This window comes from Hippopotamus amphibius, chromosome 9 (genome assembly GCF_030028045.1).
Source record: "Hippopotamus amphibius kiboko isolate mHipAmp2 chromosome 9, mHipAmp2.hap2, whole genome shotgun sequence".
In the NCBI taxonomy this organism is placed as follows: domain Eukaryota; kingdom Metazoa; phylum Chordata; class Mammalia; order Artiodactyla; family Hippopotamidae; genus Hippopotamus; species Hippopotamus amphibius.
The window spans coordinates 38,410,887-38,435,448 of record NC_080194.1 but is presented as its reverse complement, the minus strand read 5'-3'; the positions used below and the strand labels follow the sequence as shown (position 1 = coordinate 38,435,448).

General features: G+C 39.4%; 2 protein-coding genes and 1 pseudogene across 2 annotated transcripts; all 3 read left to right on the top strand.

Moving 5' to 3' along the window:
• The first annotated feature begins 328 nt into the window (after window positions 1-328).
• Window positions 329-4,047, top strand: LOC130860787 (heterogeneous nuclear ribonucleoprotein A3-like; annotated as a pseudogene).
• Window positions 4,048-7,496: 3,449 nt separating this feature from the next.
• Window positions 7,497-8,438, top strand: LOC130861315 (olfactory receptor 52E4). Its single transcript, XM_057750086.1, has one exon. The coding sequence runs from the start codon at window positions 7,503-7,505 to the stop codon at window positions 8,436-8,438; it is 936 nt and encodes a 311-aa protein (XP_057606069.1). The 5' UTR covers window positions 7,497-7,502.
• Window positions 8,439-23,620: 15,182 nt separating this feature from the next.
• On the top strand, window positions 23,621-24,562 carry LOC130861681 (olfactory receptor 52E5). Its single transcript, XM_057750772.1, has one exon. The coding sequence runs from the start codon at window positions 23,621-23,623 to the stop codon at window positions 24,560-24,562; it is 942 nt and encodes a 313-aa protein (XP_057606755.1).

Genomic DNA, 24,562 nt, shown 5'->3' with positions numbered 1-24,562 from the left:
GGGCTGCTTTGGGAAAGCAAACCAGTGCACCAATGGCAGGCCTGATGCTATGGTTCTGGCTGCATATTGGAAGTACCCCTGTCCTTTATGAACCCGACTCCAGTCCCACTTGTATGCAGTTCTACCACTAGCTACTTCTGCCAAGAGACCCAGGAAGAGCCACGACCATCTCCTCCCTGCGTAATAGACATGCCAGCATCAGACCTGATGGTGACCCCTGAAGCAGTCCCATGGCCTGATTCCAGTCCCACTCTAACACAAACTATAGGCAGTTCTACCGGAATAGAGACCAGCCCAGGGACCCAATGGGAGCACTCTCAGGGATCCAATGGAAGTCACACCCGTTTGCAACCCTGGTAACAGTCTTGCCAACTGCAGACCTGACTGTGGACCAGATAATAGCCGTAAGACCCAGTTCTAGTTCTATCCAACAATGATCTCACAGGTAGTCTCATCAATCCAAGGTCCCTGCAGAAGAAGAACATTACCTGCCAAAACCAGTCTAAATATTGGAAGGCGTGTCTGTTCCTTCAAATGTGATACCAATTCAAGGCTCCATAGATCACAAAGAATCAGAAAGGACACCAACAAAGGTAACTAATAAAGCTCCAATAACTGTTCCTAAAGAAATGCAGATCTGTGCACTGCTTGACAAAGAATTCAAAGTAATAATCTTAAAGAAGCTCAGTGAACTACAAAAGAAAACATACAACTACATGCAACCAGGAAAACAATACATGAACCAAATGAGAAATTCAACAAAGAGATAAATATTATAAAAAATGAACCAAACAGAAATAATGCAGCTGAAAAAAATATAATGACTGAACTGAAAAATTCAATACTGACTTTTTAAAATTTGGTTTATATACAAAATGAAATATTATTCAGCCTTAAAAAGAAGGTAATCCTGATCTTGGTTTTATGTGGCATCTTTATTAAAAGAAGCCAAAGTCACAGTAACTGAGAGTATACTGATGGTTACCACATGCTGGGGCATGGGAGAAAAAAGAATATAAAAAGTAAAAAGTGAATGGTAGTTGCCAAAGAATGGGAGAAGTGGGTCAACAGGAGTTATTGTTTAATGGGTACAGAGTTTTAGTTTTAGCAAAGTGAAACAATATAAATGTACTCACTACTACAAACTATACTTAAAAATTAGTTAAGATAGTAAATTTTATCTAATGTGTATTCTATTACAATAAAATATTGGAAAAAATGGGAAAAGTAGTAAACACTAAACCAAATAAAATAATTTGTTCATGTTATAATAGCAGCACAAACTGACACAGGAGACATACAGACCATACCTGTTTCATACAGAGGACCATCATAGAGGATGTGGTAAATGAGGGAGAGTTGAAGGAAAGTAGAAATAAATGGTTTCATAAGGAGGACTTTTGATCACCAAAAACAACATTATGTTTTGAAGAGTCATGAAGTATAATTAGTTTAAAAGGTTGATAGGTGTTGACTGAAGGATTTGGCAACAATTGTGTTTGTACTTTATCATATAAAGTCTATAGTACACAGTGAAGAAATGGAAGCCCTAGGAAGGAATTTTTAGAAGAGATTGGATAGTCAGACTTGATTTGGGAAGTTAAATGTTGATACAGTGGTGGGGATGGATACCATGAGAAAATGATGGGAGACTAGGTTGTACGTGTCTCCATTATTCAAAAAGAGAAGTAACGAAAACAAGAACATATCAGATCGAACCAAAATCTCTTTTGGACTACAGACAATATCATCTTCTCCATCATAATAACTCAAAATTGTCTGAACTTAGAAGACAAAAAAGAAAAACTGATTATCTAATGTATTCAATTTTCAGTCAGTATTTTTCTATCTGCACTCAGGAAAACCATGACCTATGGTACCTTCTGGTACTCTCAGGTCAACTCCATCGTCATCCAGCAGGGGAGACTCTAGGTAAACTCTTGACCTTGAGCTCTACCTGGATTCTGTTTTCTCAGGAGATTGTGGAATTTCTTTCAGCTTCTGCCCAAAGAGCTGAAACATATGAAAGCCCCTCTCTGAAGATTTTATCTGTTTACCATTAGTTATAATTTGGGAAGGAGAGTCTTACTGGAGTGTAAGAAAGTTGATGCCATTACCTATAGGTATAAGCACTGCCAAAAAAACAGAGATGCTGCCAAAGAGTCTAATGTGTCTATTTCAAGGATTTTTCTCCCTCATCTTTTGAAATTCACTTGTACTGTTGCCAAACTGCTTCGGGATTCACATCTTTATATTAAACAAAGCAGAAGAGTTGCTAAGGATAGTTACTAAGAAGTCACACTTTGAAGACTTAATGGCCTAATTAATACTTTTATGCCTTCTGAAGGAGGCAGAGTCAATATCATCCCCTATAATGACTCCTCCCCCTTCTGGATATTTCCCTTCCTAATTGCTCATGAGACATCCCCTCTGGTGAGCTGAGGAATTATGTCTGGTATGGTGATGTCTCTGCAGATGGGGTAGAGAAGAACAAAGAATTAGATGGATTTAATGACCCATGAGCCCATGTTTATGACCAGGGGACTTTGAAGGCTAGGCTCAGGGATTCTGGGACATGCGTAGACTTAGAGGCACCCTCACTCACTATAAAGCTTTTCTCCATGTGACAGGACAGACTTGGAACCCAGAGGTTTGCTGGGCTCCAGTCACCATCTTTAGCACCAGGGCTTATACTGTGATATGTTGTTCCAACTAAGGGCTGCAGGAAGAAATGCTAGAAAGGTAAGGATACATGGACAGGGGAAATGAGCTACTACAGAGAGGAGGAGAAGAGGCAACTGTGGAGAGAAGGGGACAGTAGCCTCCCCTTTGCTGAGAAGTTATCCAAAATACCATTCTCGGGTCCCATATTGAACTCGAGTTGGAAGAGGCAAGTCTGGTCTCAAAATCGAGGTAAAACTGATGCCCGGTCGTCCCCAGCCTGACTCTGGCCGTCGCCGCTGCCACCGGGGGGAGGAGGGCCGTGATCCAAAGGAACCAGAACAGTTGAAAAAACTGTTTATTGGTGGTCTGAGCTTTGAAACTACAGATGATAGCTTAAGAGAACATTTTGAGAAATGGGGCACACTTACAGATTGTGTGGTGGTGATGAGAGACCCCCAAACAAAACATTCCAGGGGCTTTGGTTTCGTGACTCACTCTTGTGTTGAAGAGGTGGAGGCAGCAATGTGTGCTGGACCACACAAGGTTGATGGACGTGTAGTGGAACCAGAGAGAGCTGTTTCTAGAGAGGATTCTGTAAAGCCTGGTGCCCATCTAACAGTGAAGAAAATTTTTGTTGGTGGTATTAAAGAAGATACAGAAGAATATAATTTAAGAGGCTACTTTGAAAAGTATGGCAAGATTGAAACCATAGAAGTTATGGAAGACAGGCAGAGTGGAAAATAGAGAGGATTTGCTTTTGTAACTTTTGATGATCATGATACAGTTGATAAAATTGTTGTTTAGAAATACCACATTATTAATGGGCATAATTGTGAAGTGAAAAAGGCCCTTTCTAAATAAGAAATGCAATCTGCTGGATCACAAAGAGGTCGTGGAGGTGGATCTGGCAACTTTACACGTCCTGGAGGAAACTTTGGAAGTAGAGAAGGTAACTTTGGCCGTAGTGGAAACTTTGGTGGAAGAGGAAGCTATGGTGGTGGAGGTGGTTGCAGTAGAGGTAGTTATGGAGGAGGTGATGGTGGATATAATGGATTTGGAGGTGAGGGTGGCAACTATGGCAGTGGACCTGGTTATAGTAGTAGAGGAGGCTATGGTGGTGGTGGACCAGAATATGGAAACCAAGGTGGTGGAGGTGGTGGTGGTGGTAGAGGATATGATGGTTACAATGAAGGAGGAAATTTTGGAGGTAACTATGGTGGTGGTGGGAACTATAATGATTTTGGAAATTATAGTGGACAACAGCAATCAAATTATGGACCCATGAAGGGGGGCAGTTTTGGTGGAAGAAGCTCAGGCAGTCCCTATGTTGGTGGTTATGGATCTGGTGGTGGAAGTGGTGGATGTGGTAGCAGAAGGCTCTAAAAACTCAGAAGAAAAGGGCTACAGTTCTTAGCAGGGGAGAGAGTGAGGAGTTGTCAGGAAAGCTGCAGGTTACTTTGAGACAGTCGTTCCAAATGCATTAGAGGAACTGCAAAAATCTGCCACAGGAGGAACGATGATCCATAGTCAGAAAAGTTACTGCAGCTTAAAAAGGAAACCCTTCTTGTTCAGGACTGTCATAGCCACAGTGTGCAAAAAGGGCAGCTATCGATTAATGCAACGTAGTGTCAATTAGATGTACATTCCTGAGGTCTTTCATCTGTTGTAGCTTTGTCTTTTTCTTTTCATTACATCAGGTATATTGCCCTGTAAATTGTGGTAGTGGTACCAGGAATAAATAAGGAATTTTTAACTTTTCAAAAAAAAAAAGTACCATTCTCCATTCTCTCCACAAAACAAACAAAAAAACACAGCAGAGTATATGGGATTGGAACAAACAACCACACGTGAGAAAACAGTGATATGTCACTGAGTGATATGCAGAATTTCTCCTCTCTCCCTCTCTCTCTCTCCCCCACCCCTTACACACACACACACACACACACACACACACACACACACACACACAGAGTACACTCCCAGAGCTAGAAAATCACAAATACAGTCTTACTGTAGCAAAGCACATCTGCTTTCATCAAAGAATGAAGATTGTTCTAGCTAGTAAATTGTTAGCAGGGTACCAGGCCCAGCAACTAGGCTTGCGGTGGTTCATCTCAGGCAGAAGGAAGCTGTTTCAGCCCACTGTCGTGTGCTTGAGGTTGGAGGTGGAAGTGGACTGATGTCAATATCCAAATAAGATGATGTAGGTATTATACATTTGGTCTACACTATTATCTTATTTTTTCCCCAAATAACCCTACTGAATTTAGAGGTTGTTGATTCTAACTCTGCACCCTCTGTACCTACTACTTTATGGAAACATATCTAAGCCTTTCTAACAGAGCCCAATATACCTGCTAGATCAGCCACATCCTGTGCCCTCCTCTAGCCTTCTGCTTCATGGTCCAATCATGACAATGCCTGAAAGAAGGCACCCACCCCCATCCATTGTTTGATCCCACCAAGCTTACAAAATCTGTGTGGAATCAGAGGAGAAGATGATTTGCTTTCAAACTTAGCTGCATTGTTTTATTGTTTTATGTCTGCATCCACAGAGGCTTAGAAATGAGTCTAAAAGTGAGGTCCTGTGCTGCCCATTCACTTTGGAATGTTCTGTGCCATTCCTCCCTACATAGCTCCTTCACCTCACCTTACAGCCGCAAGGAGTTATTTATAAATAATGGGAACTTTACAGTCAAGTAAGGCATTTGTTCTCACAGGTAAGATTTGTACCTGTTTTCAGTTTAAAAGAAAAATAAAAATTGGGGAAGGACTAATAATTTAAATAAAAACTACTTATTGAGCATACCTTGTAAGCAAGTCCTTGACACCCATATGTTTTAGTTATCCTTAAATATTTGACTTTAGATAGCATTTGTTAACCCAATTTTACAGAACAAACTGAATTAGAAAGCAAATTTGTCCAAAGATCTCCAGCTACTAGGTGGCATAGCAATGTTTCAAGACTTGTTTGAATGTCTTCAAAGCCCATGTAGATCTTCTGTAATATTCTACCAAAAGAGAGCAGGTTAAATGAAAATCCAAAACTTCAATAAATTGAGCATAGATAGGCACGAAATAGGAAAGATCTCTGACTAGTGTCAGCTGAGCTTCTGAAATGGACTCTGGGTCTGGGCTTTGTCAACGTGCACGTTTAGAAAAGGATGAACTTACTACATTGCCATCCAGGAAGGATCCTTGAGCTTATTGGCCCCACACTGTCTGCCCTTGTTGGTGGCACACAGCTGAAGCAAAGAGAAGGCAAGCATTCTGTGAGAGAATTGTGAGAGATTAGTTGTCCATTGAATTTGAACTCTCCTGCCACATAGAAAAACAACCACTCTGAAGATGAGGCTGACTCTGGATGGCAAACTCATGACATGTCTTCCTATTTCCTCAGACTCTTCTAAAGGAAGTTCCACAAGCCATTACTCTCTGATTTCTCAGCCTGGAATCCTCCCTCAACACTGGTAAACATTATGCTCTTCCTACACAAAGATCATTTTCTCTCCAGCTTCTTTGGGGTCAAAATGTTTGCTTTCTTCTCATATAGAACAGAGGATTGTCAACTCCCTTGCTTGGGTATTATTACTGTACAAAAACTACCTGATAAAGTTATACGCAACCATATACATAATAAAACATCCTCCCTCTCCCCACCCCACACACACATTCTCACACACACACACACACACACACACACACACACACACACACACTCACCCATACATACACATAAACATACACATATACAAACCCTAATGCTGTTCAACAGCTGAATTCTGAAAACCTGGGAGCCATATCTTCCTATGGCAGTATTAAGGATGTTAAAATAAATACCCCCTGGTTCGTTGCCCCCACTTCTGTAAGTAGAGAATAGATAATTTTATAAATAAAGCCGTTATGTTAGATGCTGCAGAGTTGTACAATATGCTAGAGACACCAAAACTTCAAAGAAAACAATTTTCTTTATTGCTTTCAAGCATCAGGGAAGATTCATTCACAATGCTTTAATTTTAGTGTCACTTAAATTTGCTAGATATTTTATCTATTTATACCTGAAGCAAGGCATAATTTCAGCATGTGGGTATAATTTTCCATGTTAATTAGTGATAAGCTGTAAGGCACATGACCGTGATTTAGCTGATAAGAAAAAGGCAACTTACTGTACCTACTGTAAGAACATCAGGGGATTACAGAATTAACAGGAGCCTGCAGGTATCAGACTAGAAACCAAGCCTTTCCATAAAATTAGCAAGCATCAAAAAATAGCAATAGCTTTCTAGTAGAAATAGAATGAAGAAAATTCTAAGCGAGATCATCTGATTAACCTCCCTTATGTAATGTGACTGCAACAGATCCATGAGGTAAATCCCTGCATTTACATTATATCAAAACAAACAGTGGTATAAGTCAGCACTTTACATTTGGACTTAGGATTCTTTAACACCAGGCTGCACTTTGAAAACCAATGGGTATAAAAGTTTCTCAAAAGTAACCAAGAAGCTACTTGAAGAAGGAAAGGACGGAATACCATAAAAAGTAAGTATACATTCCTTTTTGAAATATTGCCTGTTCCTTCAAAGATCTCATATATTACCAAAAATAGAAGCCACAAATAACATTGCCTATGACTAATCTCAGAACAATAACTTGTATTGAAAGAGTTGCTCAATCACCCTCTGGAAACAGGAGAATATCTAATGTTTCTAAATTAACTGCTTCTACCATGAACCCCAGTGTACTGATTAGAGGTCTTTCCATCTTTCCAGCACAGTGATAAGAAAGACAGTGAGATCCTACTTCCTAACAGGAATTTCAATGACCTCTCTAGGAGAATGTCTTCTATCAATGACACCCAGCTCCATCCCCCATTCTTTTGCCTGCTAGGAATACCAGGACTAGAAACTGCACATATCTGGATTGCTTTCCCATTCTGTGTTGTGTATCTGATTGCCCTCGTGGGGAACATCACTGTTCTGTTTGTGATCAAGACTGAACACAGTCTTCACCAGCCCATGTTCTACTTCCTGGCCATGTTGTCTATGATTGATCTGGGTCTGTCCACTTCCACAATCCCCAAAATGCTGGGCATCTTCTGGTTCAACCTCCGAGAGATCAGCTTTGGGGGCTGCCTTGCTCAGATGTTCTTTATCCACATGTTTACAGGCATGGAGACTGTTCTACTTGTGGCCATGGCTTACGACCGCTTTGTTGCCATCTGCAATCCTCTCCAGTACACCACCATTCTCACCAATAAAACCATCGGCATTTTAGCCTCTGTTGTTGTTGGCAGAAATTTAATTCTTGTGACTCCATTTGTGTTTCTCATTCTGAGGCTGCCCTTCTGTGGGCATCACATCATTCCTCATACATACTGTGAGCACATGGGTCTTGCCCGGTTGGCCTGCACACCCATCAAGGTCAATATTATCTATGGGCTCATGGTGATTTCTAATATCATTGTAGATGTGATCCTGATTGCCTCTTCCTATGTGCTGATCCTGCAAGCTGTTTTTCGTCTTCCCTCTCAGGATGCCCGACTGAAGGCTCTCAATACCTGTGGTTCTCACGTCTGTGTCATGCTGTGCTTTTACACACCAGCATTTTTTTCTTTCATGACACACCGCTTTGGTCGTAATATTCCCCGCTACATCCACATTCTTTTGGCTAATCTATATGTGGTTGTCCCACCTGCCCTTAACCCAGTCATCTATGGAGTCAGGACCAGGCAAATCCGAGAGCGGGTTATAAAAATATTTGTACAGAAATAATAGTTCTGTGAAGTGACTGGGAAATATATCCACATACTACTCAAATTTTAATAATCGAAGCTCTCAAGTCTTTTATTATATTATACAGTACTAGCAAGATTTTTCATTTTTGTTGGAAATGGTTTAGGATAAGCAGATAAAGCATTTTTGCCCATTCTGTGCACCTCCCCCCATGTAACTGGGTAAAGAGAAAGGACTAAAAAAAGAAAAGGAAGATATCCTGGAGGCAACAGTGGTTTTGGATAGAATAGCTGGTGGAAAAAGGTGAGAATGCCCCCATTTCTTCATGCTTTCTTTTTAGGTAAGAATCTAAAGATTCTCTTTAGAATCTGATCCCATTCTGATCCCGTTATATAGATCAAGAAAATAAAGTTCAACCATGGGTTAGTAGTGATGTCTGAATTAGAGTATCCTGTTTCATAGAATTATATTCTTTATAGTAATACTCAAGTTTTGTCTCCCTACTCTAGAAACATGGACTCATTTTTATTTTAATGATTCCTCAGTCTTGTCATTTTGCTTCTTTTTGTCTTTATGATTCTTTCCCTTCCCCTCCCCTTCTTTCTTTCTCTTTTCTCTCCTTCTCCAATAAACCAAGTTTTTTTGAATTGAAGAATACAAGAATCTGCAGTGTGAATATTAAGAATACATGATATTGCAACAAAAAGAATAAAATACCTAGGAATAAACCTGCCTAAGGAGGCAAAAGACCTGTATGCAGAAAACTATAAGACACTGATGAAAGAAATCAAAGATGATACAAACAGATGGAGAGACATACCATGTTCTTCGACTGGAAAAATCAACATTGTGAAAATGACTATACTACCCAAAGCAATTTACAGATTCAACGCAATCCCGATCAAATTACCAACGGCATTTTTCACAGAACTAGAACAAGAAATCTTATGATTTGTATGGAAACACAAAAGACCCCAAATAGCCAAAGCAACCTTGAGAAGGAAAGATGGAGTTGGTGGAATTAGGCTTCCTGACTTCAAACCATACTACAAGGCCACAGTGATCAAGACAGTATGGTACTGGCACAAAAATAGAAAGGAAGATCAATGGAACAGAATAGAGAACTCAGAGGTAAACCCAAGCACATATGGGTACCTTATCTTTGACAAAGGAGGCAGGAATATACAATGGAGAAAAGAAAGCCTTTTCAGTAAGTGGTGCTGGGAAAATTGGACAGAAACATGTAAAAGAACGAAATTAGAACACTTCCTAACACCATAAACAAAAATAAACTCCAAATGGATTAAAAGACCTACATGTAAGGCCAGACACTATAAAACTCCTAGAGGAAAGCATAGGCAGAACACTCTATGACATCCATCAAAGCAAGATCCTTTTTGACCCACCTCCTAGGATCATGGAAATAAAATCAAGAATAAACACATGGGACCTAATGAGACTTAAAAGCTTTTGCACAGTGAAAGAAACCATAAATAGGAAAAGAAGACAACCCTCAGAATGGGAGAAAATACTTGCCAATGAAGCAATGGACAAAGGATTAATCTCCAAAATATACCAGCAGCTCATGCAGCTTAATAGCAAAAAAGCAAATAACCCAATCCACAAAAAGGCAGAAAACCTAAATAGACATTTCACCAAAGAAGACATACAGATGGCCAACAAACACATGAAAAGATGCTCAACATCACTAATCATTAGAGAAATGCAAGTCAAAGCCACAATGATGTATCACCTCACACCAAGCAGAATGGCCATCATCAAAACATCTAGAAACAATAAATGTTGGAGAGGGTGTGGAGAAAAGGGAACTCTCCTGCACTGTTGGTGGGAATGTAAGTTGGTACAGCCACTATGGAAAACAGTTTGGAGGTTCCTTAAAAAACTAAAAATGAAACTACCATATGATCCAGTAATCCCACTACTGGGCATATATTCAAAGAAAACCATAATCCAAAAAGAAACATGTACCATAATGTTCACTGCAGCACTATTTACAATAGCCAGGACATGGAAGCAACCTAAATGTCCATTAACAGATGAATGGATAAAGAAGATGTGGCACATATATTCAATGGAATATTACTCAACCATAAAAAGGAATGAAATGGAGCTATATGTAATGAGGTGGATAGACCTAGAGTCTGTCATACAGAGTGAAGTAAGCCAGAAAGAGAAAAACAAATACCACGTGCTAACTCATATATACAGAATCTAAAAAAAAAAAAAAGGTACAGATGAACCCAGTGACAAGACAAGAATAAGGATGCAGATGCAGAGAATGGACTGGAGGACACGTGGTTGAGGGGGCGAGGGGTGAAGGGGAAGCTGGGAGGAAGTGAGAGAGTAGCATAGACATATTTACAATACCAACTGTAAAATAGATAGCTAGTGGGAAGTTGCTGTATAACAAAGGGAGATCTACTCGATGATGGGTGATGCCTTAGCGGGCCAGGACAAGGAGGGTGGGAGGGAGTCACGGGAGGGAGGGGATATGGGGATATATGTATAAATACAGCTGATTCACTTTGGTGTACCTCAAAAGCTGCTACAAGAGTGTAAAGCAATTATATTCCAATAAAGAGCTTAAAAAGAAAAGAATACATGATATCGTTTTCCACCTTGAAGCAAGGTCATTTTAGATGTGAATAATTGTGCATACTGTGTCTAATTCCAGCTGAGTTCTACTTAAAATTTTTCTTGTTTGCCACACCATTTACCTTCAGATATACAGGACTTAAGAAAACTTAGAAAGGAATCAGAATCATCCTATGGTTTAAGAATAAGGCCAGTCTTGGTATCAAGTTCAGAATAATCTCACTATAATTTATTAATCCTGTAGATTTCACACATATAGTCTAATTTCCAAACTCTAGATATAGCTGGAGAACGTGGTTTGGATAAACTAGGTGAAAGGGGCACTGAATTGAAATTTGTGACTGACCAGGATGCTCTTGTGTAGAAATCAGGAGAAGTCTCCATCATATTGTATGTTTTAGAACCATTCTTTAGGTTCGATGAAGATAGGCAAAATACACAAAGCACATCAGAGTTGGTATCAGGAAACTGGGACAGATACAGTCAACAAGACAAGGAAAGCAACAATATTTGTAAATCTGGCAGCTCTTGCTTTGAAATTTAACATTGGCTAAGTACAATTCTTGTATTCTGTAACACCTTGTGGAATTTCCTTCGGCCTGTCTGCATGAGTTATAAATTGTTTTGTTTTGTTTAGGCCTCTATCTCACGCCCCTAAAATTTTATGGGAAGCTAGAATTTTAAAGATGGGAAGATCTAATCTATCCCCTGTATTTTACAAATAAGAAAACCAAGGTTCAAAGAAAGGCAGGAACTTTGTGCATAAAACGTATCTGTATTTGGCATCATTTTGATGTAACAAGAAAAGAGCACTCAGATAAATCCATTTGACCACAAACTCTGAATTCTTGTAAGACATTTGAATGGAAAATACTCCATGTTTATAAGTGAAGTTCCACCTTTAGTTCCAGGTGGAGATAGCTAGGAAAGAGGGAGACAGAGCACGTAGCCTAGGATTGGTGTTGGTAATGAGAAAAAGGAGACTACAGAAACTCTGAGTTCAGGTGCAAGCAGAGTAGTGGCAAGGAGTGACTGAAATGGTCTAGGACTCATCACTATGGCCATAAATTCTGAGTGGTGAAGACTGACCAGCTCCCTGGTCATCAGTATCTGTATCACATATAAGCAGACTAAATAAAGACAATGTTTTCTCTCTACTGTCAATGCTATTAAGTGGTCTGTGACACATATAAAGCAACTTTCTAACTAAATCTACTTCTGTTATTGGGAAAAATTGAATGTTAAAGTAGAGTGTACACAATGTGGATTGATGTGCAGAGTAATGCTGGCCCTGAGATGATTCACGATCAGCCTGCAGTGACATGCTTGGACCTGGCTGAGCAGAGCCCCTGCCCTAAGCTCCCTTCTCAGGGGAACTCTGTGCTTGGGAGTAGCTTCCTCAAAATTTTCTAAGTCCACTTCTGGTGCTTGGGGCCAGCTGGGGATAGCAACGTTGTCTGTGCAGGATGCCCTAAATTGGGACCAAACACACATAGGCCTAATCATTAATTCTCCCCTTCATATAATTCTAAGATTCTCTTTTTCCAACACCCACTATCTTATGGAGTCAGTCATTTGCCCTAAGGAGCTCTGTGACCCAGGTCTACAGGGCTGTCTTGGGATCTCATGGCTGGAACCTGGTTTCGGGAGAGTGCCTTGGTGAGCAGGTTAGTCTTTCTGGATGGAGTAAACTTTCATGGAATCACATGAAATGAAGCCACCAGAAGAGTTCTGACATGTTGACTGGAGGTGACTTTTACTTATCACTCATGGCAGACATAGGATAAATTCAGGGCTCTGATTTACCAATGGTCCATTCCTAAACCTTGGGCTTGAGCTATGAGTTAGAGCTGTTCACTGACTCTCAACCATCTACATTTGCACTCTCATCCTGCCTCCCAGCTACAGCACCCAAAGGTATCAAGGGGAACAGCAGACCTCCTTTGCCTCACTGCCTTCCTCACCATGGCACTGGTACTTAGAATGACCATCCCACCCCCTCCACAGGCTCCTTACTACCTGTCAGCTATTCTTCCTGAAGTAGCTGTACCTATCTACTATAAAAGACTTGCAACCATTGCTCTGCAATGCCACCAAGTATTTTCAATATGTCCTGTTTTACATCCAATTGATATGATGACATGCCATCAGGAGTCAATGTTAAATAAAGCCAGATGAGATAGGGGTATTCCTTATATGAGCAAGAATGTTCTCACTCTTCCCACAGATGCCTCACCTATTCTTCAAGCTGGTGAGACTTTTGAAAGGAAGCAATGCAGAAGGAATTGAAAGAGATCATCTTCTAGACATGCAGTCATTAGGAAGTACATATTTTAGGTGGCAAAAGATGTGCTTTTCTACATTGTTATAAGGCCCAAAAAGATAAATTTAATGTAAACAGTAAAAAATAAGCATTCACATTTCCCTGACGGATTTGGTTAAGTCTGGCATTTGTAGTCATCACCAGTGAAGCACAGAAAGAACCTTGGAGAGAGTCCTTGGAAGCTGTTGTTCATTGGAAGCACAGTGGAGGATGTAGCATCCCACTAACAATGCCATCAGCATTAGACAAGTGGAATCTGGAAATGCTAGAAGCAGGGTGACCTATATCATTCTGAACAGCCATGTCATTGTAAATAACAGCCATGTTAGTACCTTCTTTTTGTAGCAGGAAAAATGAAATGGCCAGAAATAGCCTTTTTTCACAATTAAAAAACAAGTAGATGGTTCATGGAGCTGAACAGAAAGAAGAAAGTAACTGGAAACTACAAAGGATCTTTATATGCAGTGATTGGACAAAAACCAAATATATAATTAATTCTTCTCTACTCATTATCTTACATCTTCATTGATAAGTTACAATATAACATAGTATTTATCATACTGTTTTTAGTCAAACCTTTTTTATATTCAGTAACCCCCACAAAAATTATTTGCCTTAGGCACCACATACAGAGATAGGTCAGGTCCTTCATACATTTTTACATTCAGCCTCTGAGAACCCAGTTTCTACCTTTCCATTTCACTCCTGTGATCTGGGTCAAGGTGATACTGTCCTGGACCTGAGAAGGATCCCAATGTTCTGGGAATAATATGTATGCAGTTTGGCTACTGATTTGTGTACGATGCTATCTGTAAGTGTACGTGTGCACAGATGCTTATGTTTGTGTTACACATGGTATAAATTTGCTAGTATCTGAATGCTAAATGCATTTATATACGGGACATATAGGCCTAACAGCAAATATATATGATACAATAAGAAGAAAAATATACAAATGATAAAAATAGTTAAGGGAATGGTGACAAAAGAAAAATAACTCCAGATTTAATTATATTCTATTAGATTAAATGTTCCAAGACAATTCCATTTCCCAAACACATTCTTTACGCTCCCAGATGCCCCTTCTCTATTCGAACCCTTTACACATCACAAGGTACTTCACAGAGTACAGAAACCAGTCTAGCTCATGGAATATTAGTGTTGTTTCTTTCTATATTATGCACAAGCACCTTGAGAGCAGACATAACTCAGTCTAATTTAAAGAAGTAAACTTTCATGACATTTAACCCAGATACAATCTCTCTCAGATCTGTTCCAGGTTTGATCTACTCATTTGGTTTATTGATCCATAATTCATAATATTTAGGCAGAGCTTTGATATAAAAAAAAAACTTGCAAAATTTCAGATACTTGCAGATATTTCCATTTTCCAGGTGCCAAGCTGGAAATTTTGAAGAAAATTACCAACAATTATCCAAAGTGGTTTCATGATTTTGTACTCCTATCAACAAGTATGAGAATTCCAGTTGCTCCATATTCTCACCAATATTTGAGGGGTTTTTGATCTTTTGAACTTTAGCTATTCTAGTGAGTGGGAATCAGTATCTCATCATAGTTTTGATTTTCATTTCCCTGATGACAACTAATGTTGATCATACTTTCAATACTTATTGGCCATTTTTGTCTTCTTTTGTGAAGTTTGTAATAGTCTTTTCCAGTAACTACAAAATTAGCTACTTTGATATATATTTGAATGCAGTTCAAAAGCCTTTGAGAAATTAGAGTTCAAAGATAAAACTGCCTGTGTCAAAAGTAAGACCAGTAAAATATATATATATATATATATATATATATACACACACATAATTATATATTATATTTTATGTATGGTATATTATTATGCAAAGCAAAAGTAAGTTTAAATAGAAAACATCTGCAGTAAAAGATAAGGCTGCTTACTGGCTGTATTAGTCAACGTTTCATAAAAAAAAGTCTGGAAAATTCAATCTGAGGCCCTTAAACTCTGGCAAGCTATAGGCACCATGTGTTTCCTGGAATCTAGAGACTCAGAGACACTGTGAAGGAACCTACCTGACAGGAGTCAGGAATTATTTTGAGGAACTCACCCAGCCTGTGATGACCTTTGGTTCATCTACAAGAAGAAAGCACGTGGAACCCAGAGTGAATACCCTGACTTTCCTCCCTCCTACCCTCCTGCTGGTGTTTTCTATTTTCTGAACCCAACCAGATGTCAAAGTGCAAAGGAGGCTATCAGTACAGTACATACCTGTGAGTCCTTCAGGATAATACAGAGTATGGAGTGGTCCTAGAGAGGCAGAGAAGACATGCAGCACATTGGCCCACATAAACGAAGAGCTGGAGAAAAATTCTGAACAAAAACTTGAAGACCAGCATTTTCATGTATTCTCCTTTCAATTACTATTCTATACTATTTTTTCAGGATTATATCTGTGATACTTGATACTGTCTCCCTTTTTGTTCTCAGAGTCCCCTTAGAAGAGATCTGAAATTTTTTTATCCTTTTAGATAACCGAAAAGTTATCTAAAATAATGCTGATTTTAAAAAATCATGTTACTAATACAGTTTGAAATCAAATCTACCATGTTTACCTTATGTTTTATAAGATCCATGAATATTGAAGGAAATATTGAGCTTTCTAAAGCTTTAACTAGAATTAAAATTCAAAAACATTGATATGAAAATGTATAACGAGATGTAACACATTTTGTGGAGAATAGTATAAATGATCAAGAAGAGTCACTAACTTTTTAGCTTTACACTCTTTTATCATAAAATAAATCAAAGCTTTCTGAAGATAAGATGGTTATTCACTTTGGAGCCATACAAGAAAAGATATATTTAAAATATCTTGAAAAATTACTGTTACCTGATACCTCACATGAGATCTTTTGTTACTTGCTCAAGGAAGGTAGTTGATTTGACCATTGCATCTATATAATGCTAAAATTACAAGCAAACTTTTTTGATTTAGTTTGTACTTATTGAGTACCTAAATAATGTGTTGCCTTACTCACAGTAAGAGCTTAGTTAAGTGTAGGTTGAATCAAGGAATGTTTGCTTATTATGTGAACATTACTGACACCTAGTGGTCAAGCTAAATGCATTTCTTAAATAAAAAGTCCTTCATAAGAGCAATCTAGTGAACTAAAAAGTAACTGCAGTTGTTCTATTCAAGTTCCATCAAAAACATCTATTTAAAGTAAGTAATAAAGGACTTCCTAGATGGCGCAGTGGATAGGCATCCGCCTGCCAATGCAGGGGACACGGGTTTGATCCCTGCCCCAGGAGGATACCACATGCCTGCGGAGCAACAAAGCCCGTGCGCCACAACTATTGAGCCTGAGCTCTAGAGCCCGTGAGCCACAACTGTCGAGCCCATGTGCCGCAACTACTGAAGCCCACGCGCCTGGCGCCCGTGCTCTGCAGCAGGAGAGGCCACCGCAATGAGAGGCCCGCACACCACAGTGAAGAGTGGCCCCCACTCGCTGCAACTAGAGAAAGCCTGTGTGCAGCAACCAAGACCCAACATAGCCAATAAAATAAATAAATAAATAAATTTATAAAAAAAAAAAGCAGAATACTTAGAAAAAAATAAAATAATAAAGACAACATGCATTTTAATAGTAGCTTGGACCTATTGCAGAACACTATTCTATCTCAATGCATTATCTCACTTAATTCGGAGAAAAACCATGTGACATGTATATTGTCATTTTCATCACCTTGTGACTCTATAAGGGGGAAGGTGAGGCTCAGAGAGGCCAAGAAATGTGCTCAGCATCTCTCCACTATTGCATTGCAAAAAAGGGATTTAAACAAGTTTTCTGACTCTAAAACTTTGACTCCAGAGATAATGCCATAAAATAATTATAATACCCAGTGTTTATTTATCAATTAACTTCTAATAAACAGTGGCTGAGCACCTTCTAGGCATTATCCTATGGTATCATTACAACAATCCTGTTAAGTCGCTATGATTTTTTTCTCATTTTCCCTGTGAGAAAACCAAAGCTCAAATGGCAAATTGAATTGACCAAAGTCACAGAACAAAGAGATGGACAAAGAGGTCACGTTCTTAATGTGTATGACACATAATTAATATCATATATATAAAATGTTAGAGGTGCTATACTCTCACAAAGATCATTTAGTGTAATTCTTAAAACAGATGTAGCTTCAGGGTTTGTAAAGTTACATAAGAATTCTGGCTCTGCCATGTACATATATTTCTGAGCCAAGTTTGAGATATGCTGGTTTTTTCCTACAGCGCTTCTTCCCTGCCTTCCCTGCCTGTCTTCCAAAAGTAACTGTTTGCCTGATCCACAGTGAGATTTAGAGTGCTGGAGTAGTATTGACATATATACACGACCAAATGTAAAATAGATAACTAGTGGGAAGCTGCTGCATAGCACAAGGAGATCAACTCGATGGTGGGGGATGACTTAGAGGGGTGGGATAGGGAGGGTGGGAGGGAGCCACAGGAGGGAGGGGATACGGGGATATATGTATGGATGCAGCTGATTCACTTTGTTGTACAGCAAAAACTAGCACAACAGTGTAAAGCAATTACATTCCAATTAAGAGCTTTAAAAAATAATAAAGTGTTGGTGGGAGTCATTCCTCTGACTGACTGACTCCTGGGACCTGTTCAGGAGGGTACTTGCTGAAGGATGCAGATTACAGATCATCTGTAATCAGAATGAATCTCTGACCAGAAAATATGTAAATTTATCCTCAGGGATGTGGAAATTTTCTGTACCACACGACAGGCACAGAACTCACGGTGGGGAGGCCCTTCCCAGGGGGCTAGAGTTCTCGTATAACTCCTTGGCCCTGGCTGTTGAGAATTCAGTCACGTGCAGGCTGCAGTCTGTCGCATCCAGTTCTTCACAAATGATTTCTCCCATGCTGACCGGAGGCAGGTGAGTCAGTTTCTGGTTATGCTGGAAGAGGGATCACAATGACAGTAACTAAAGTGATTCACGGGATGATGGAATTCCAGCGATTCAGCAAGAGTCTCTGTACATAAGGCCATCTCCCAGCAGAGTAGCAAGAAGAGAGAGAGGAGTTGTGTTGAGGAGAACCTGAATCTGTAGCTGCACATCAGTCAAACACAAAACCACACAGCAGAACCACTCACAAAACCACTCACAGTGCTAAATATGCAAAGTGATATTAACAAGCCCAGGAGATAGATAGATGATGATAGATAGATAGATAGATAGATAGATAGATAGATAGATAGATGATAGATAGATAGATAGATAGATGATAGATAGATAGATGATAGATGATAGATAGATAAATAGATGATAGATAGATTCAAACATATGAACAATGAATGATATGCAAACAGGTGGGAAAAACACAATGGTAACTCATTAACCGGCACAAATGAAATCCTTCCTTCCCTACATCCTTCTATTTTGTTGTCTCAGAAGAGAACCTCTTAACTGGGCACAGTCATCCTAGTGGGAGTTAAGGCACAGAGGGGTTGAGAGATGGGAAGCCTGGAAACCTGGGCAAAGAGATTATTCGATTCTGCTGCAAAAGATGGAAGCCAGTCCTTGGGAGAAGCTCAGCACAGTTTACCTGAGGAATTGAGTGTTTAAAAAGGAAGAGAGGTTCAGAAAGGGAGAGAAAGAAAGATCATCAGAGAGTTATGGTGAACATAAACTTTAAAAATATACATGGATGTGCTTATTAAACAGAAAAAAAATATTAAGCACACAAAAGGTGAAGGTGACTGCATCAGTAGTGGTCATAGTAATGATAAGGGTTGCAACAGAGGCAGTGACCTAGATAGACAGTACTTTCTGCCAATAACAATAAGCTAATATTGACCAGGAACATTCTGAATCCATAATATATTTAGAATACCAAGTACTTTTTAGAAGGTTTCCCTACAAAGAATGTTTTAAAAAATGTAAGGATAACTAAGACAGTAGAAACCTTTTATGAGACCAAGAAAGAAAATACTGGCATTACTAGATTTTAAGCTCTATGAGGTTGGGAACTTAGACACATCCCTGTGGCATGCCTACAATTTGGAACACTACCTGGCAGATAATAAGTACTCTAATATACTTGTTAAGTGATTTAAAGGATTAACAACTGGGAATTTCTATAGTATAACAGTCAAGGGCAGAGGGTGGTGATAACATGTTTAAAGATGATCCTAAATATTAAAAGTGGAAAATGCAAGTCATTGGAAGTAGTTATTAGAACATGTAACAACCTATACAATTTTATGAACTTGATACATAAGCTTAATCTTTTATTGCAAGAATCAGATAAGTCCAACTAGGTGCAATAAACCCTAAACTCCTGCCCATCTAAGTCACCAGGAGTGAAGAGAGGACTGCTCAAACTACATGGAAGACCTCAATCCCTCTCCCCCAGTTCTGCACAGAGCCCTTTGCTCCCTTTGCCGAGGATATGAATCACTGCTTCTCAGTCACATTTTATTGACAGTACTATATTGATCAGTTACATGTATTTCAAAAGGAAAAATACTGAGAGTCACTGGTGAAGAGGGATGAATTATAGAAAAAGTTAAGATGAAAGATAATAGAAGTCTTAATTAACTCAGTAGTTGTGAGGGGGATGAAAAATAGATTTGATAGCTATTTCTAAAGACTAACCTTATTAAACAGCTATAAAGTTTACCTGTTGCAATCAAACTCCAGCACTAACATCATGGTACAACATAGCATCACATTCAACCTGGACATCTGTGATAACCTTCTAAATTGTCTGACTACAAAGGCACTTGCTGCTTTTAATACATTTTTGACAGTGCAACCAGAGTGGCATTTTTTAATTAATTTATTTATTTATTTTACAGTGGGTCCTTGTTGGTTATCTATTTTAAATATAGCAGTGTGTACACATCAATCCCAAACTCCTGTCTTCCCCCCGCACCTTCTCCCCGGTAACCATAAATTCATTCCCTAAATCTGTGAGTCCGTTTCTGTTTTGTAAATAAGCTCATTTGTGTCATTTTTTAAGATTCTGCAGTGATATTTTTGAAATGGAAATTGGATCATGTTACACTGCAGCTTAAAATCCTACCATTTCTTCCCTTCATTTCTTCTTTTTTCTTTTAACAGGCAATAAACTGCACATATTTACAGTGTACAATTTGGTTTTTTTTTCTTACTAGTAATGTATATGTGGCAATCTCTTCCTTTTGTTTCTTGGATAAAGATAAACTTCTTAAAATTAACCACAAGGGTTTACATAACCTTTTCCTACCTCTATCTCATCTCAGCTACCCTGTGCTTGCTTTCTAAGCCCTAGGCCTTTCACTCCCTAATGTTTACCATGCAATTTTCTATCACTCAGCCTTTGCACCTTTTGTTCCTGTTACTAGAAGTATTATTTCTCTGCTCATTTTCCTTTCTACTTATTAGCAGGTTCTTATCCTTCGGCCATCAGTTTAGTTGACACCTCCTCAGGAAGCATCCCCCGTGAACTCTGACTGGGTTAAGTAAGCTCGGAATGTACAGTAACACTTAATAGTAGTCAGTTGTTACTTTACATTATTTAAGTGATTTGATTAATGTTAGTCTCCCTCACTAGACTATATGGCTCATGAGAACAGGACCTGAATTTGATTTTGCCCACCTAGCACCTTGAACACTAGTACTAAGCACCTAGATGTTACCCAATTATATTTGTGTGTTTAAATAGAGAATAGATAGAAATTGATGAATGTTTGGATCTGAAGCATGAGGGAATGTAGAGAATTGGGGAAGAAGTCTTCTAGAAACACATTTCTTAGAATCACAAGGGAAAAAATGTGGTATTTGCAGTCAGGGAAGTGAATGAACTCACCCTTGTGAGGCATACTGGGTGAGTAGAGACTGTGGTCTAGAACAAAATACTACTTAAGGGAAAGATGAAGAAAGACGTTTACTGAGTAAACAAAGTTCAGGTAGTAATCTGAGAGTTAGAAGGAAAACAGAAGGGAGAAGTGATTTAAAAGCTGAGAGATAAGAACATTTCGTGACGATGAAAAGGATGTTAATAGATGAGGGATTTCTCATTCTCCGGTTTGCATGCCACACACAAAATCTTTAGTTATTTCTGGCCTCCAGATAACAAGAAAGATGGCGTTATGAGGATGGCATGAGATTCAGTCTCAAGTCCAGAAAAAACAAAAACAGAGCATGCATTGTAAGGCAAGTTGCTTGGAACGAACCAAGATTTTAAGCCTTTCTGCAGTATAGCAAAATATGCATATGTGTGTGTGCATGACTGCATGAGTTTGTGTGCCTTGGGAGTGGGGGTTATGCCTGATGTATCTAAGAGGAATTTTTTGTTTAACTAGAAGTAACCATGAACTTTATTCCAAGCCATGTATAGGAGCAAATTAAAGCTTTGCCTCTGTCACAAGAAATACAGAGAACATTTGCAGGTAGAGAAAGAAGACAAAGGTATGAAGTTTAAATGCAGACAAGTGAATAAGAAGAGAGTAATTTTCCCAAGACAGAAGGAAAACATATAGCCAAGAGAGAGTAGAAGCACACGCCAGCTGTAGTATACCCTGTAACACATCTTCCCGATCTGCTTTTCTGGGAAGCTCACAACTGCACACCTCCCAGGAATTGTCCTCAGACCTAAGGAACTACCTCATCCAAAGTTTTGTCCCATCACACAGGGTAACTCACAGGATACCATGGGAATACACATAACTGGCTTCCTTGCCTCATTGTGGGATAACGCAGAAGGGCCGTTCCAGCACCAGAGCTTCCCGTAGTATCACTGGAGGCCCCAGATGCAACCTCATGGTGAGTCAGCTTCTCCTTTTGTCCAATCACACATTACTAGTTTTTTATAAGTATAATTCCTCAGAGATCTCCTGTGCATACTATTCTATAACACAGTTTGTGTTTATCTAGGACCTTATATATAATAATTGAAAAGATGGTTTCCACTAAACTTTTAACTTTCATTTGCTAATTATTGCTGGTCACTGCCTATCATTACATAAATTACACCACGAAGATAAATTTGACACTGATTTTGACCTCAATGAGATTATACCCTAGTGGTAAAAATCTAGCAGTTTTTTGTTAAGCTAGAATGAGCATCAGGATCACCTGTAGGATTTATTAACATATTACTAGGTCCCAGCCCCAGAGATTCTGATTTAGTGAGTCTGGGGTAGTGTCCAATAATTAGCACTTATAACACAGTATCAGGTGATGCCGATACCCATGGCCCAGGGACTACACTCTAAGAACCGCTGATAACCAATGATAACTACTGTAACATCCAGATAAATAGACCTCTGGAAGATAATGAAAAGAATAAATAATCATGAAGTAAGCCAACTGGAGAAGGCTCTGTGGATAGTATGTTATTAAATCTGGGTTAAGAAATATTTTGGTGATTGGCGCTAGAAGGGAAAAGCAATAAGATTTTGTAGTTCTGAGAGGGACTATTGTTTTGCTGGAATTATAGAATAGTCTCCCAATATGTCAAAATTTCTTAATGGCATTCCTTAGCTATTCAATCCTCCGCTTTTACTGGGTTCCCTCCCACATACCATCTTTTCTTTTTTCATTTAGCAATTCCTTCTTCTTTTTTAATTTAATTGAAGTATACTGGATTTACAATGCTGTGTTAATTTCTGTTGTACAGCAAAGTGACTCAGTTACGCACATATATATACTTTTTCATATTCTTTTCCATTATGCTTTATTACACAACATTAAATATAGTTTTCTGTGCTACACAGCATGAACTTGTTGTTTATCCATCTGCATAGCGTCTTCTTAATTTTCAGACCTATTTTGGAAGAATGCATCATCCGCTTCAATCCAAGTCCTGTGATTTTACATACATACACACACACACACACACACACACACACCCCACCACCACCACCACCACCATCTTGTTTAGGCTTTACATCATGATTAACAGATATAATTAACAATAAATATTTGTTATTTTCTAGCCATATGTAGGACCTTCCTTAGAGACTGAAGGGAAAAAAGGCATAAGAAGTGAAGTGCAGAATTGCTGTTTTTGGAAATTTTCTACATGGCTTTCTACGTAGGTGAGGCAAAAACTTTGAAGTGAGGGTATCTTTTTAACTCTGCCTCATATTCACTCTCTAGGTCTCCTCTGCCATATTATAGAATTAAAGAATGGATTTCCTATTCCTCCAGAAAATAGGCAACATGCTCTGAAAGAGGTCACGGTCTCTCGCTGGAAGCAAGAAAACTCCTACAAAAAATGTATCTATAACCAATTCCCACTGATATGCTGCACCCCAACAATACACAGGTCCATCCTTCTTCCTTCCTTCTAATAGGGATTCCAGGGCTGGAAGATGTGCACATCTGGATTGGCTTCCCCTTCTTTGCAGTGTATCTAACAGCCCTCCTGGGAAACATCACCGTGCTATTTGTGATCCAGAGTGAAAGCAGCCTCCACCAACCTATGTTTTACTTCCTGGCCATGTTGGCCTGCACTGACCTTGGCCTGTCCACAGCCACCATCCCCAAGATGCTAGGCATTTTCTGGTTCAATCTCAGGGAGATTGCGTTTGGTGCTTGCATCACACAGATGTACACAATACACATATGCACCGGCCTGGAATCTGTGGTGCTGACAGTCATGGCCATAGACCGGTACATTGCCATCTGCAGCCCCCTGAGGTACAGCGTGATCCTCACCAGTAAGGTGATAGCCATCCTGGGCACAGTCATCATAGTCAGGACTTTGGTGTTCGTGACTCCATTTATATTCCTTATCCTGAGATTGCCTTTCTGTGATGTACGGATTATCCCTCACACCTATTGTGAACACATGGGTTTGGCAAAGTTAGCTTGTGCCAGTATAAGGGTCAATGTTATCTACGGCTTGATTGCTTTCTCTGTGGGATACGTTGACCTCTCTGTGATTGGATTTTCCTATGTCCAAATCCTCAGAGCAGTCTTCCACCTCCCGTCCTGGGATGCCCGGCTCAAGGCACTCAGCACGTGTGGCTCCCATGTCTGCGTCATGTTGGCCTTCTACCTGCCAGCACTCTTCTCCTTCATGACACACCGCTTTGGCCACAACATCCCTCATTACATCCACATACTTCTGGCCAATCTATATGTGGTTGTTCCCCCTGCCCTTAACCCTGTCATCTATGGGGTCAGGACAAAGCAGATAAGAGAGCGGGTACTTAGGATGCTTAACCCGAAAAGCTACTGA